At 40.7% G+C, this 16797-nt stretch overlaps 1 protein-coding gene and 1 pseudogene across 1 annotated transcript; both read left to right on the plus strand.

The window, feature by feature from the left end:
• The first annotated feature begins 2242 nt into the window (after window positions 1-2242).
• Window positions 2243-4191, plus strand: LOC138411848 (golgin subfamily A member 6-like protein 26). Its single transcript, XM_069533075.1, has 2 exons — window positions 2243-2410; window positions 2496-4191. Exon 2 carries the CDS (start codon window positions 2995-2997, stop codon window positions 3343-3345), a length of 351 nt encoding a protein of 116 aa, XP_069389176.1. The 5' UTR covers window positions 2243-2410; window positions 2496-2994; the 3' UTR covers window positions 3346-4191.
• Window positions 4192-12913: 8722 nt separating this feature from the next.
• LOC138411836 (uncharacterized) lies at window positions 12914-15338 on the plus strand (annotated as a pseudogene).
• The last annotated feature ends 1459 nt before the right edge of the window (window positions 15339-16797 follow it).

A 16797-nucleotide genomic window follows, 5' to 3' on the forward strand; every position in this document is an offset into this window, starting at 1 on the left:
GGGAAACACAGAAATAACTTAACCTATTACATGTAAGAATTAAAAGTAGTTAGTAAAGAATTGTTTTGCTGTATTGAGAGCCCTGCCTGACATTAACAGATAATTTACTCAAGCTGAGAAGTGCACCACTAGTGATGATGATTCCCAGACTGAGTGAGGTTGTGACGATATGTAATTACTTGCCAAAAAGTCCTTTTTTATGAACATGTTTAAACACATTAACAGCAGTGTTCAAACATTGTAAGTGAAAGAAGTTTGACTTCTGACCCAGCTCCGAAAGCTGCCTGAAATGGACCACACTAAATGTCTGATTACTAGCAGCCAGTTTGTGCTAGGGTGGAAAGCTGATATTTGTTGGGAAGAGGAGAGTCTAATCTTTAATTTGGTGTACAAAGGCAAAATTAAGCGAAATTTTTCTACCTGTCAGCGCCGGTGTACCAGGCGATGTACGAGTTCTTACCCCTTTTGCAAAATAACTTCCGCAAAATTCCACCCCCCTTAACCGAACTCTACTCCTCGCCCGCTCTCCGCTTCCCCAACGGGTGCTGACCTTCGGGGACGTGTGCATTTATCAGACCCGTGGTGCCCCGGCTGCTTTGGTGACACTAGATGACCTCGAACTGATCGCTGGCCCTCGTGGTGGCGACGTCTCATTCGAATGTCTGCCCTATCAACTTTCAATGGTACTTTTTGTGCCTACAATGACCACAGGTAACGGGGATTCAGGGTTCGATTCTGGAGAGGGAGCCTGAGATCAATTATTATTAAATTATTGATGACCATATACGACAAAGAATGACATAATGTGCCACACTCATGGCTGATGAAGGGCTGGATGCTGAGGGTCAATGAATTGTGTGAGATGTGTCAAATCTGTTGGTTATTATTTTTGTTCATTATCATATGTAAACAAATGGAGACAAGATTTTTAAAATATATTTTGCATTGAAGAAATAATTGTCTGCATTCAGATTGAGCTCTATATCATCAAATCAGTAATGATTGGTTGACTAATGTGCATAACAAAGATATAAATATTACATAAACCAATCCTTTTAGCCCATTATTAAGTGGAACATAGTAAATTAAATTAAATGGAAACAGTCAAACACATCTGCAGAAGCATTGACAATTGTATTGATTTAATATACACACATACAAATATTAATAATATGCATTTTCATTAATATCTTATGCCACTGACAGTATCCGACCAACACTCACAAAGCACTGCTCAATAGCCATGAATCTATGAATGAAATTAAAATATGAAACCTTTATTTGCAGTGTCAAATCACATTGAACACATGAACAACACACAACAATACAATGCTTAATCACAGAATGTCAGTGCCTGTGTTGTGCATCAATAGCTCTCACACACTAAAATCACATAGATCAACATGTAAATATACATCCTTTCAATTATTTCGCATCAGTTTTAGAAACCAGCCAGCATCAAGGTCCACACTTTCCTGACGCACACACACACACACACACACACACATTTTTTACAAACACGAATCCAAACATGCTGCAGAAATGCACAATTCCCCATGCTCTCAGTGACACACAATGCAACAATTAGTTTGCAAAAATGTACCCACTTCCCGGTGATGGTAAAGTAGTTGACTACAGCTGCTCTACAGTGTTTTCCATTTTCATTATTTTATTTTCATCCTACTACATTTATTTTATAATGCTTGTGCTGTTAAGATTTCACACTATGTACTTACTGACACATAGACTTATATTTTGTTGATGCTTATTAACAAAATTATTGCTTAATTTAACACTTCATAGCATATTTCATTTATTCCCTCAAGCATATCACACATTATCTAATGGATCTGAAATCCTTGATTGATTTTCTTCATTTGGTCAAGAGACTAACCTCAGTCTCAGACGGGGATCACTGTAGCTATCAGCTATATATATATGTGTATAGTAGCCGCCTAGCTCAGGATTTTTGTATGCTCCGCAGTGATGTGCATCATATAGAAGTCAACCTGATAAACCCCCAGGGGCCGCCATGTTGTGCAGTTATAAAAATTGCCATGGAAACGGTTGCTTCTTAAAAATCTTCTTTGATGATTGATGTGGGGGCAACCATCAAAAGGGATTTCTGGCCTGCAAATCCTTATCAAATCCAATCAAAGAACCAAAAACTCTAGACATTAAAGGATATTTCTTTGGTCCTCTGAACTACCAAACATAAATAACAAGTTCCCTTGCTTCAAGTTATTAGCTTGTGAATATAACAGACCGTCAACTGAGAAGACCACAGTCCTCATTAGTGAAGACAACAATCCTGCCTACGGAGACAACCGCTGATTTGTTCAGTAAAAATTCATCAAGAAGACACTGCTCTCATAACTACAAATCCCCCTTTACCAAAATGGACATCCTGGTAAGAATTTTTTTTTTTTAGAAATGTATGTTCAGGTTGTGTTGAGTGGACTTTTAATAATGAATTCCATGTTTCTATTTTTCAGACATGTGGAACAATGCAGTCTGAGATTAAGGCTCTGAAAGAGAAGCTCAAACTGAATGATGAGCTTCTGATAAGGGAGCAGGAGAAAATGACAGCTCGCTCTAAAGCCCACTGTGGCAGTAGGCCATGCCACGGGGTTCCCACCACGACAGCCAGAGACAAACCAGTCCACCCATTGCTTGCTCAGCAACATCTTTTTATTGCAGCCAACAGAACATACAAAACATGGAACTTAATGGGTCCAGCACTATCTGCTGGACCTTTGGCTTCACCAAGTCTCTCTTCCCCAGTGTGTCCTCGAGGCAGCTCTGATGCTGCCTTTTCAAGTCTGAGGATCAATCAGCTAACAGCTCTCACCTGTGACTGATCCTCTGTGGTGCAGGTGAAGGTGCTCTCTCCGCCCCTTCACCTACACACCCACATTGGTGTCCTGGCTGAACTAGCGGAGCAACAACGTGAAGGCTCTGGAAGAGAAGCTCAAACAGAACAGTGAGCTTCTGATGAGAGAGAAGGAGAAAATGACAGCTCACTCTAAAGCCCACAATGGCAAACTGGCTGAACTGGCTGTACAGAGCAACAAGGTGAAGGCTCTGGAAGAGAAGCTCAAACAGAACGATGAGCTTCTGATGAGGGAGAAGGAGAAAATGACAGCTCACTCTAAAGCCTACACTGGCAAACTGGCTGAACTGGCTGTACAGAGCAACAAGGTGAAGGCTCTGGAAGAGAAGCTCAAACAGAACGATGAGATTCTGATGAGGGAGAAGGAGAAAATGACAGCTCACTCTAAAGCCCACAATGGCAAACTGGCTGTACAAAGCAACAAGGTGAAGGCTCTGGAAGAGGACCTCTGAAGGAGAAGGTGGCCCTTTTGAAAAGGGATTTGAGCAGGCTTGAGCTTGTGGTGACAGAGATGGAAGAAAGGCAAGCTCACAGCCAAAAGATTGATTCCATGGACAAGGAGACACAAACCAGCGATCTGCTTCAGGATGAGAATAATGCTCTTCAAGAAGAGCTGATGAAGCTCAGAGCTTCTTATCATGAGGTCTGTCTGAATCAGACTACCAACCAGGAGAAGTTCGACACTGAGCTCCAGGAGGAGAAGCAGGAAAAGAACGTTCTCCAAGAAGAGCTGATGAAGCTCAGAGATTCTTATCATGAGGTCTGTCAAAATCAGACTACCAACCAGGAGAAGTTCAACACTGAGCTCCAGGAGAAGAAGGTTCTCCAAGAAGAGCTGATGAAGCTCAAAGCTTCTTACAATGTGGTCTGCCACTGTCATGAAGCTGATGTTTCCAGTCGGGAGCTCAATGGAGAGAGTAAGGATGATGTCACTGAGGAGAAGTCTCTCTCCAGTGTTCTCCCTGAGAAACCAAAGAAGACTTCACTCTGGAAGAGAATCCGCCACGCTCTGGGGTTGAGAAAACCACAGTGTTGGAAGTAGTCAGCAGCGCCCATCCAACAGCACCTGAGCTGACCTTACCCAGTGTTGTAATGTAACGAAGTACAAATACTTCTTTACATTTCTACTTAAGTAGAAATTTCACATATCTGTCCTTTACTTTGTTATTTTTATTCCTGACAACTTTCACTTTTACTCCACTATATTTCCTAAGTAAAATGTGTACTTTTACTCCAATACATTTCTCCTAACCATCTTCGTTACTCATTACTACAAATTAAAATCAGAAGAAATTTGAGTTGGTGACGTAATGCCGTAAACTTTTTGTGGTATATACGTGTGCCTGCAATATATATTATGCCAGTGGGTGGCAGTGTCACTCGATGTACCCCATGAAGAAGAGAGTGACTGTGACTGGTACCTGAATAAGAAAGAGTAAAGTTTGTTCCTCTGAATTAGCTTGCATGTTAGCTTCTTTTTTCATATACACTACACAACACATTCGTTGTCATGTCAACCGCCAAGCACGAAGAAGAAGAAGTCCCCCTTGTCTGGGTGTTGTGGTGAAAAACTAAGTTCCACTCGTGGTCCAAAAGTCCAAAAATTCAGTCAAATAAAAAAGCAGTAGAAGTCAACTTAAAAGCAGCTGAGTTTTATTGTCGACAACAAAACCTGAGAGCATTCAGTAGCGAGCCGGAGCTGCACCAGAAGAACTCTGACTAACAGTGGTGTTGCTCCGCTTTATCTATCCTTAAGGGCCACACCTGTTACGACCTTCCCCCTGGAAAGTCTCCAAGCACCGGGGTTACTTGCGTACGTTGGACTTGAATTTACCCCTGGAAAGCCTCCAAACACCTGGGTTGCTTTGGCCTTGGAGCTGGGACTTTCCCTCTGGAGAGCCCCTACCGTACCATGATGAGTCTCTTTTTCTTTTACACAGTTTTTCTTACTCTTGACACCATTATATCTGTCCAAACCATTTACTATTTTTTAAAAGATATTTGTCTCTGATTTAACACCATTATATTTCATTCTTGTCAGACTGCCTTTAATATAGAGTATATTGTTTGATTCGTTTGATGATTCGTAATATCTGTCTTAAACTTATTGTAATCATTAGCAATTTATGTTATAATCACTCCTCAGTTTGCAGTGCAGATTAAAGGTACATAGTGACATTCATATGTCACACAGTGTGATGAACAGAAATTTTACTACACGGGCATGTCACATTATTGATGCCATCATGGAAGCACTTGCTGCCGGCTCTGCTGCTAACGTTAATGCTCCGGTAGCAGATGACGAGCATCTCGACTAAAGTGGCGAACTTGGTGAACTCCGTGGTGGTGATGAAGATAACGTTACACCGGCCGTATTTTCAAGAAATATTTTCATACGTTGGAGTGAAAGATTCTTCCTGCCGGATTAAGTGCCTGTTATGCCTACAGAGAGTGACTGAAATATTGGCATTCAAAAACTCCCCTTCCAACTTGAAGAAGCACATCGAGATTAAATAGGTTAAATACATTTTCATTCAATAATGCCATAATGTCATGTTGGGACCTGGTATCTGTGAACCATAGTTGGGCCTACATGTGTAGTCAAAAGCCTGACCGCATGTCTCCTTTGCTCTGGAGACAAAGGAGAGCTTCCAGAACTCAGTCTCCCAGGGTTCTTCATCTTCACATATAGGTGGTAAAACTGCTCCAGAAGACAACTCTCAACCACTATTGGTCACTGTGTGCCCCATGACCCATGAGGTCACAAGGCCAATATAAGCCGAGTTTCCTAGCTCTCTTCTCTGTTCTGCCTCTTCCCCTGCTGACCGCTCCTGGTGGAGTAGGTTCTGGCCCTGCTCTCCCAGCCAGGGAGACTTCCTCCCTACACAAGCTCCTCAACTTCCAGCAGGCCTGCCTGGAGCAGACTGCTAAAACCTTCCAAAGGCAGCGACGTGAGAGCCTGCCTAAGAACTTCAGCACAATTGGCCACGACACAAGGTCTGACCAGCAGATGCACAACAGGAGCCACAAACCAACAAGACCACTTCACTCGACTTCAAACAGCACATCCAAAAAGGACCTTTCCCTCTTTTTCATGGACGGGTAACACAACTGGGCTCTATTATTACGCTAGGCTAAGCAAAGGACTGTTTAGTCCTATTTCTATTTCATGTGATGTTTATAAGTTTGAATTGTGTTGTTGTGATATTTGGTAATATGTTATTTGAAAGTTAATGTTAGTTCTGTTATACTGATCAGTTTCTTTGCATGCATCTAACTACTTTCTTTAACATGGCACCAACACCTCACACACTCATTTCCACAAACTCAACACATACATGTGATCTCAGCCACATGGTCTCACAACTCCATCTTCATTAATGTTGCATAAGTGTGAATTTTGCCAACCTCTACACTGTCAAGAACTCCATATCCTTCAACTTTGCTAGCTATTGATGTGGTAATTTTGGTTAAAGTTATTTATTTAATTATTAATCAGAGTTCCAAATTTGTAGTCAGTAAGACTTATTCCTTAAATTGGCTATCTCTTCCCTTCCTTTGAAGGGTGGTGCCCCGATTTATGCTTTATCAGTTTAATATTAATATTTTTAATATTAATATTTAATATTTCTCTGATAGCCACATTTATTGAATGCCCAAAAGCACACCATTTAATGGTGCCCCGCATGAAGGAAAGTACATAATCATACCCCACGCAAGGGAAAGTACATAATCACAACATTTTTGGTGCTCTGTGTGAGGCAAAGTCATTAATAATAACATTATTTTGACTCCACGTGGAGCAGAGCACAACAGTCAACGTTATTTAAGTGATCGCTGCTGATGACGGGCTCTCCATCTCCTCTTTAGTCGCATCCATTTTTTTCGCCTAAATATGGATTTATCCTCACCCAAAAGGCAGAGCATATTCTCCAGTCCCTGCAAAGGCTTTGTTCTCACAAAGCCTTTAAGAAGCGCTTGAAGACCCAACTCTTCAAAGAGCACCTCCCTTCCTAACTGGCACCTTGGCTTAACCTGCACTTAAGCAGTAACAGGCCCGCACTTCTTTTTTATTCTTTCTATGTCGTTTTATAAGCAGTATTTATTGTTACACCAGGTTTTTTTAATGCTCTTAGCTTGATTGTTCTCTCCCTTGTACGTCGCTTTGGACAAAAGCGTCTGCTAAATGACTAAATGTAAATGTAAATGTAAACATGTGAACTGGTCCACGCACCCCTCCAGCCAGCCACGTCAAATGAAGATTCAGAGAGACTGCATGGAGAAGACACTGTGATGGGAGAATCTCCAAGAGTAGTCACACCACTGGGGCTGTGAGGTGGCCACCTTTTGTGTTTGCCTCCTGTGGATGACTGCTCTTCAGGGTAGGACAATGTCTCTTCCAGGAGTCTTTGGAGCTATTATATATGGATTGTTGGACAGAGCTGGAATTAGTGATACTGTGGCTTAATTGTTCATTTCTTCTTTGTTCCACAGGCACAGCAGCAGTGCAGCACGGCTAATCTCCAATTGGGACATGATGTTGCAACTTATCACCTAACTAATACTATTTCCAATAATGTAACTATGCCACGGAAATAATTCAGAAAAGAAAGGAGTACGCGGGAATTAAAAAAGTTTTAAAAGAGAGAGGAATCCGTTTCCAGACACCCATGGCCAGAATGAGGATACACTGGGACACCGGCCCATGGCCATGGCAACAGGTAGGAAACAAAGAGGACACCGCAACACGAGCAAAACATAAACTACAGAAATACCGAGGAATGGACAAATCAAGTATGTAAGTGCATCTAAATGAATAAGTAAGTGAAAGATAACACGTTAGACACTAAAGACAAATAGTCTAAGAGATTGTATATAGGTCTTCAGTCTTCACTGTTAAGACTGATCGGACGCTGTATGTGTGAGCTATAATGATCACTTCGTTCCCAAAACACAGGCTCTCTAGTGGTTCCAAGAGTCTGTAAGAGTAGAGCAGGAGGTAGAACATTTAGCTATCAGGCTCCTCTCCTATGGAACCAGCTCCACAGGCAGACACTGTCCCAGCATTTAAAGTAAAACTAAAAACCTTCCTCTTTGACAAAGCCTATAGTGAGGGCTGGATCAGGTGAGTCCTGAACCATCCCTTAGTTGTGCTGCTATAGGTTTAGACTGCTGGGGGAACTCCCATTATGCACTGAGCACTTCATCACTTCCCTCTGTCTCTCTGTCTCTCTGCCCCCCCACACCTGTTTATTTATTTATTTCAACATGTCATCATGTCAAAGTGTCACTTTGTCCTCCCATAGTCCCTCTGGCTCTTCTCTCTCTCTCGTTTCAGATAACTCTGGCACCGGGACTGCAGGATAACAACGACTACCATCACCATTGTTATCATTAATTACAATAACTCAGTAATTCATTAATATATCTAATCCTGTTGTAGATCACTACATTGTTATTGTTATAGTCAGCCCTGATACTGATGGTGCCCAATTGTTCCCGGTCTCTCTCTCTCCACCTCATCTCTCTCTTCTCTACCCCGCTTTCCACCCATCTCTCCTTTCCTCCCCCCTTACTTTTCTTTCCTCACCCCAACCGGTCGAGGCAGATGACCGCCCACATTGAGCCTGGTTCTGCCAGAGGTTTCTCCCTGTTAATGAGGGAGTTTTGCCTCTCCACAGTCGCCTGTGCTTGCTCATTGTGGGAACTGTTGGGTTTCTCTACATTAATATTGTTTTAAGGTCTTGACCTTTAAATGTAAAGTGCCTTGAGATAATGTAAATTATGAATTGGCGCTATATAAATAAAATTGAATTGAATTGAATTAATGAGACAGATGCTCAAGAGAATCTGGATAACAAGAATGGACCTCACTAAGGAGGGGCCCCCATATTTCATCTGAATTTCCCCTCAACCCACGGGGGAAACGTGGGGGGCAAGTGCCTACTGTTGTATTCTTAGTTAAATTTTTATTATTATTGCTGAGTTGCTCAATGTTCTTTGGGCTATTGTTTGTTCTCATGGTATATAATATATATATATATATATCATGGAGTATAATGCCATTTTCCAAAGCTGTAAATGAACAGCATATCGTTAGTGTCGTTAAATGTTCATGGGTTAAATAATCCAATTAAAAGGACTAAGATAATTTTGAAAATGAGAAAACTTAAGGCTCAAGTTATCTTCATGCAGGAAACACACCTTTCCCAGGAAGAGCATGAAAAGCTGAAGAAATTTGGTTTTTAGAAACACCTATTACAGTACTTGTAAACAAAGCAACAAAAGAGGTGTGGCAATACTTATACAAAACTCAACTAAATTTGAATGTCTAAAAGAAATCAAGGATACAGAAGGACGATATATTATAGTGAAGGGGAAACTACAGGAAGAGATGGTTACGTTAATTAATGTATATGCCCCTCCAGAGAGTACTAAACAATTCTTTAAATCATTATTCCCAGTCATGGCCTTAGAATCTGAAGGTATAGTGATATGTGCTGGTGATTTTAATATGATAATGGATCATAGGGTAGACACAACAAGTATAAAAAGAAATAAGACACATATATCTAAATTTGTAAACATGTCGTTGAAGGAACATGGACTGGTTGATGTATGGCGTGAACTGCATCCGAAGGAAAAAGACTATACACATTACTCTACTTTATATAACACCCCTCGCCCGGGGAGTAACTCAATGTAAAACCGCCACTTCCCTTAAGGAAGGTAGATTGCCACCCTCATGTAATGAAGCAATCATATCTGTAATCCCCAAGGAGGGTAAAGACGCAGAATATTGTAACAATTACAGACCCATTTCTATGCTCAATGTAGATTACAAGATATACACATCCATTATAGCAAGGAGATATCAGAATTTCATGACAGAATTAATTGACGAGGACCAAACTGGATTTACTACAGGACGACAAACATTAGATAACATAAGAAGGACCCTGCAAATAGTAAACTCGATACAAATGAAGGAAACTAAGGCTATATTGCTGAGTCTTGATGGCGAAAAGGCTTTCGATGGCATAAATTGGATATTTGTATATTTAACATTAGAACGTTTTGGATTTAACAAAGAAGCCATTAAATACATCAATACAATATACCAGAATGCTATAGCTAGAATAAAAATTTATGGTAGTCTAACAAAAAGCATAAAGCTACAGAGGGGAACACGCCAAGGATGTTGCCTGTCCCCTCTCCTCTTTGACTTATACATTGAACCTCTGGCGCAGGCTATAAGACAGTGTGAGGAAATAAAGGGAATACATATTAAAAAACCGAAACATGTAATAAGTCTGTTTGCAGACGATGTAATAATATATTTAGAAAGACCTGATACAAGCCTAACACATTTAAGTATATAAGTATATACGGAGACCACTCATTATATAAAACAAATGTGAATAAAACACAGATTCTGGCTTTTAATTATACCCCTTCCCAAGAAATTACAAATGCTTATAAATGGAAATGGAACTCAGAAAGCATAAAATATCTTGGGGTAACCCTAACAAAACAGATAAGCCATCTTCAGAAGATAATTCCAGCCATGTTTTCATTGTGATCAGATTCATATACAAATTAAGAGGATATTGAGAAATGGTCGACCATATCACTGGAGTTCAGTTCAAAGATTGACATTATTAAAATGAACATTTTCCTGATGCTATTGTATTTCTTCCAATCCCTTACTGTCAAGATACAGTTAGAAAGATTTAAAACCTGGGACAAAATGATATCGAGGTTCATTTGGAGTGGTAAAAAACCAAGAATAAAATATAGCACGCTACAACTGGCTAAGAATCGGGGGGGTATGGCACTCCCAAATTTAAAGGATTATTATGAGGCAGCACAACTTGGTCAAGTGGTGTGACAAGCATTATAACTCTAAATGGAAAGAGATTGAGATGAGGGTGGCTAACAAACCAGTGCAATCCCTTTTGGGCAACATTACATTGATAAAAACTACTAAAAGGTTCAATAGATCCAATAACCTCCCACACACTGACTATTTGGGCTGATTTCAATAAAAGGCATAGATTGGAAAAGAAAGTGAGATTGTTGAGCTGGATTGCATATGATGAAAGATTCAAGCCAAACTTGAGTGACCTGACATACAGGAACTGGGAGAGGAAGGGAATCACTGCCATGTGTACAATACTAAAGAATGGAAACATAATGTCTTTTCAGGACCTTAGAGAAATGTATGGATTAAAAAATTAGGATTTTTTTTAGATAACTACAGCTAAGGGATTATATTATAAGGGAAATAGGGAGCGCAAAAATATTAAACGGAGTGATAGATGTACTAATGCGAGTATATAATGGGTCAAAAATCAAGGTGGTATCTGTATTATATCAAAACCTCAGAGACTGTACGAGTGCTTCAACTGATTACATTAGGGCTAGATGGGAGACGGAGCTGGTCCTGCAGTCAGGCCCCCAGTTCAGCCAGGCAGGGCCTCACAACCAGACACAGGTAAGGTACTAACTATAGGTTAGAGAGCGATTCAGAGGAACTTTATCAATACCTGTATCAAGAAAGATACTTATTAATGGAGGAGGTCGTAATTCATGATTACTCAGAGTAGTGAACCTGACTGAGTATAGAGACTTATTATAATGGCCCAGTAAAGTATATGAGTTGCTTATGGACGAGGCAGTTATGTGATCCTGTAAGATAACTATAGAATAGATTTTTTTATTTGTATCTGAAAGAACATAGTTCCAAAGAAATCAGGTGTAATGATGACAGTGGATGTATATATATATATATATGTATAGTATATAGAAGCATAGGAAGTGTCCATATCTCCATTTAGCTCAAAATCACAGTGAAAAAATATCACAACAAAACAGCTTCTAAATAAAAGTATTAGATTCTTGTGTAACCCAGGTTAAAAATCTGTATTAAAAACAATAAATTTGTTGATTGAATGAAGAAAAGTGAAATTCATGGTGGATAAATCAATTCATTAAATACTACGTTTTGGTTAATAATAAAAAACAGATGTTTATCTAAAAGGAGAGATAGAACCATAATAAAATAATTTATAGAGAGTTTTAGTTTGAAGGAGACGGGTTGGAGACGGTCTGTCACCCATCAGAAAAGAAGCCCCGCCCATTGAGCTGATCGGAGCAGGTTCACTTCCTCTGAAGTTGCCGGGAAGAGAGAGAGCAAGGCGCATTAAACAGACACTCACCATAGGAAGATAAAACAAGAAAAGTGGATCAGACTCGGAAAAGCTGCCGAAGAAATCTCCCGGGACGACCAGGACCTGTGTGAGCACCGTCGGAGGAACCTCTCGGGAAGAGAAACGCATCGGTGAGCGGCCGTCTTGATGTGCTAAAGGCTAATAGCTAATGCAACGAGTTAAACCGTTAGCATAGGAGCTAACATTGGAGCACTAGCTCCGGTGCTGATTGGCGCGAGAGAGACACACTACGACACACCACACATTAATGCTGAAGCCCTGATCCGACATTTTAAAGGTGCATTGTGAGACATTTGTTTGCTCCTTTGTTGCACATAGAGCTGTATTATGTGTGTGTTTAGCACCTTATTTGTGCATTCTAAGCTCATCCAGCCATATTTTATTAGCTGTGCACATTACATGTTTTTCTTTCTAGATGATTGATATTGTTTTATGTGCTAATTACGATGTAAAGAGCACAGGATATTTTGATACTGTTGATTTGGAGTGAGGAAGATTATTTCAATAACATAATCTGATATTTTGAGTGTTGCTTATTTTATTACTGAACATTGTGATAGCATGTTGCAACAGTAATTGAGTAAAATTGTTATTCTCTATTAGGCCTAACCCTAACCCACAAAATTGCACTTCAATAAATTTGTTCTGTCTGTCAAACGTTTGCAGCATCTCTCTCAATGCTGGCTTTTCAACTATACTAAAGGGCAGCATTTCTTTTGCGATGCAGCGAACTACACTTTCTGTGAGCGCACACCATTTTTGCTCCATTTATATTTACTTTGTCATCCAAACGCCTCAGTGAGTGTTGACTGTCGGGACGAAGGCTCTGCATCTCGAGGTGCACTTTTTTTCCCCCAGCTGGGAACACTGGGTCGGGTGGTTGTGCTTTAGGTGGGCATGCAACTTTGTTGTGTTGCCTTTTTTTGTTGCTACCACTTTTGAACTGGCTCGTCCGTGTTGATGGGCTCACCTTGCTCATTCGGTTTGAAGCCGAAATATTCCCACACCGGGCTGTGGCATTAGGCTTTGCAATCATCTTTTTTCCTCGCATTGCTCCGCACGACGCTCACTTGCTGCACTCTGTGTGTGGAGCATAGACTGTATATAAAGATGGACGTAGTGTCCGTGACGTCACCCGTTGGTTTCTGAAGAGTGAAAATGAGGCTTGTAGTGGGCGTTTCACCTAAGGAGCTAGGCTAAATGCTACCCGCTACTGCTAACCAGCTATCGCTGCGGTGTTGTTGCTCCGTGATGCTCGCGGTCGTAACAACGAACCGAACCTATTGATTTATTTATTATCATAATCATACCACATATACTTACATGCCTCAAGTGGTTTTTAATGTTATTGTGGTAATTTACCTTTTATTTAACACATATAATGAACAGTTTGAAGCAACTACTTTTAGTAAAGGGTTGTGTTTTGTCATTTGATTGTAATTTTAATAAGTTAATACTAATAAGCTGCATGTTTAAGTTGCATGTGATAGTAACTATGTTTCACAAATGTTCACAACCTCTTTTTTTAGCCTGTTATGGAATTCACAGTGAATTAGACCCAGTGCAGATGTGTAATTATATAACAGTTTAGATGTGATTATAATCTCCACACACCATATTTATTATATATGTATCTGTTTTCACACTGAGAGAATTTGACAGACTTGATGTGGACTGTTATCAACAGCACTGTGAGAGATTATCACCTTGAATATTACAGATGTGGTTTTTAATACATCAGTTTGGCTGAAATCTGCTGTGCTTCCACCTGCTGAACACAGAATAAACTAAACTCAGCAAAAAAAGAAATCGTCCCTTTTTCAGAACAGTGTATTTCAACAATAATGTTGTAAAAACCCAAATAACTTTACAGATCTTCATTGTAAAGGGTTCAAACAATGCTTTCCATGCATGTTCAATTAACCATAATCAATTAATTAACATGCACCTGTGGAATGGTCGTTAAGACCTTAACAGCTTACATAGAGTAGGCATTTAAGGTCACAGTTCTAAAAACGCAGGACACTAAAGAGACTTGTCTACCGACTGTGAAAAACACCCAGAGAAAGATGCCCAGGGTCCCTGCTCATCTGCGTGAACGTGCATTAGGCATTCTGCAGGGAGGCATGAGGACTGCTGATGTGGCCAGGGCAATAAATTGCCATGTCCGCACTGTGAGACGCCTAAGACAGCGCTACAGGGAGACAGGAAGGACAGTTGATCATCCTCGCAGTGGAAGACCACGTGTAACAACACCTGCACAGGATCGGTACATCCGAATATCACACCTGCGTGATAGGTACAGGATGGCGACAACAACTGCCCGAGTCACACCAGGAACACACAATCCCTCCATCAGTGCTCAGACTGTTCGCAATAGGCTGAGAGAGGCTGGACTGAGGGCTTGTAGGCCTGTTGTAAGGCATTCCTTACCAGGCATCACCAGCAACAACGCCGCCGTTATGGGCACAAACCCACCTTCGCTGGACCAGACAGGAGTGGCAAAAAGTGCTCTTCACTGATGAGCAAGGTTTGATGACGGATTCTTGTTTATCGTCGAAGGAATGAGCGTACCGAGGCCTGTACCCTGGAGCAGGATCGATTTGGAGGTGGGGGGTCCGTCATGGTCTGGGGCGGTATATCACATCACCATCGGACTGAGCTTGTTGTCATTGCAGGCAATCTCAATGCCTTACAGTACAGGGAAGGCATCCTCCTCCCTCATGTGGTACCCTTTATGCATGCTTATCCGGACATGATCCTCCAGCAGGACAATGCCACCAACCATACTGCTCGTTCTGTGCGTGAGTTTCTGCATGACAGCAATTTCAGTGTTCTGCCATGGCCAGCGAAGAGCCCGGATCTCAATCCCATTGAGCACATCTGGGACCTGTTGGATCGCAGGGTGAGGGCTAGGGCCATTCCCCCCAGAAATGTCCAGGAACTTGCAAGTGCCTTGGTGGAAGAGTGGGGTAACATCTCACAGCAAGAACTGACAAATCTGGTCCAGTCCATGAGGAGGAGATGCACTGCAGTACTTCAAGCAGCTGGTGACCACTAGGGATGGGGCCGATCCGATCCAGTATCGGTATCGGGTTCCGATACCAACGTAATTCACAGATCGGAAATTTCCCATCCAAGCTGCGGAAATTTCCGATCCGTGAATTATGTCCGTGCTTTAACGTTGTCTGCTGAAATTACTCCACAAGTGATTCCTGCCGGCTGCTCTAGCTTTCCACCAACCGTTATCGGTGGTCGAAAACGAGGGGTTTCGCAGCCTGATTGAACACTTGCAACCAAGGTATAATTTACTGTCCAGGAGATATTTATCAGAAACTGCGCTACCTGAATTATACAACCGAGTGTCAACCAAGTTAGCTGAGAAGTTAAAAGGAGTTCAAGCCCTGAGCTTTACTACAGATATTTGACATTTGAATGTTTACACTTTTTGCACTTTTCGTTGTGTTGCTGCATAGTAGATGACAGTTATTATTTGTTGTTTTTAATGTACATTTTGGTGTATATTGCACTAGTAGTTAAACCCTGTCTTAGAATATAATAAATACTGACAATTTGAAACCCTAACAGTTGCATATTTGTTTTCAGGATGGAATTTTTCCTGTTTTCTGACCTCATACTTACCTCAAGTTGCCTTTTGGGACATACATGCATACGTACATATACTTGCCTGTAGAGAGGGGTTTATTATAGCCTCATATAGAATCAACAATAATGATAATAATAATAATAATATTAAAGCAAACAGAGCTCTGGAATCGGAATAGTATCGGTATCGGCAGATATCCAAATTCAGGTATCGGGATCGGATCGGAAGTGAAAAAATGTGGATCGGTGCATCCCTAGTGGCCACACCAGATACTGACTGGTACTTTTGATTTTGAGCCTCCCTTCATTCAGGGACACATTATTCTATTTCTGTTAGTCACATGTCTGTGAAACATTTTTAGTTTATGTCTTAAGGTGTTGACTCTTTTAGTGTTCATACAAATATTTACACACATTAAGTTTACTGAAAGTAAAAACAGTTGAAAGTCAGAGGACGTTTCTTTTTTTGCTGAGTATATAAGTACCAGTCTTGGCTGCTTAACACAGCTGATATTACATGTGTAAAAATTATTGTAGGCTATTGTATTGTACAGTATCTGTAAATAATCGTGTTTCTCCTCTGTTCCTTAATATCTACAGATATGACAATGATTTCAGCATAAAATATCCTTTAACGTGACTTTTTTCATTTCATTACATGAAGCACTGCAACACCTGATGTCTTCTGAATCCACTGTGGCAGCAGCAACAAGGTGGAGATCGGCAGCTTCAGGCTGGTCAACATGTTAATAATATTGAGTCAATTTCTATGTCCATTATGGTTGGTAAAATGAACACTGTTATCACAACAATGTTCATCTTTTACTTTCTGATTTGATAAACTTTAGATAAAAAGTTTTTTCGTTTTTGCCATAAGAGACAGAACACGGTCAGCACAGCTGTGTCCCTCAGGTTCGTCCGTCCCTAATAAAATGACAGGAAACATTAAAATAAAAAAAATAAAAAGATTACAATGGTACTTCAAGCTCCTGAAGTTTGTTACATTCTCCTATTTGTTTTAACCTGTAATGGAAATTACATTTAATTGCATGAGCAGACAATGGT

Source organism: Paralichthys olivaceus, chromosome 10 (assembly GCF_024713975.1).
Source record: "Paralichthys olivaceus isolate ysfri-2021 chromosome 10, ASM2471397v2, whole genome shotgun sequence".
NCBI classification, from domain to species: Eukaryota; Metazoa; Chordata; class Actinopteri; order Pleuronectiformes; family Paralichthyidae; genus Paralichthys; species Paralichthys olivaceus.

Excerpts from the sequence above, each read along its gene's own strand:
- LOC138411848 (XM_069533075.1), top strand. The coding sequence starts at position 2,995 with ATGAGAGAGAAGGAGAAAATGACAGCTCACTCTAAAGCCCACAATGGC.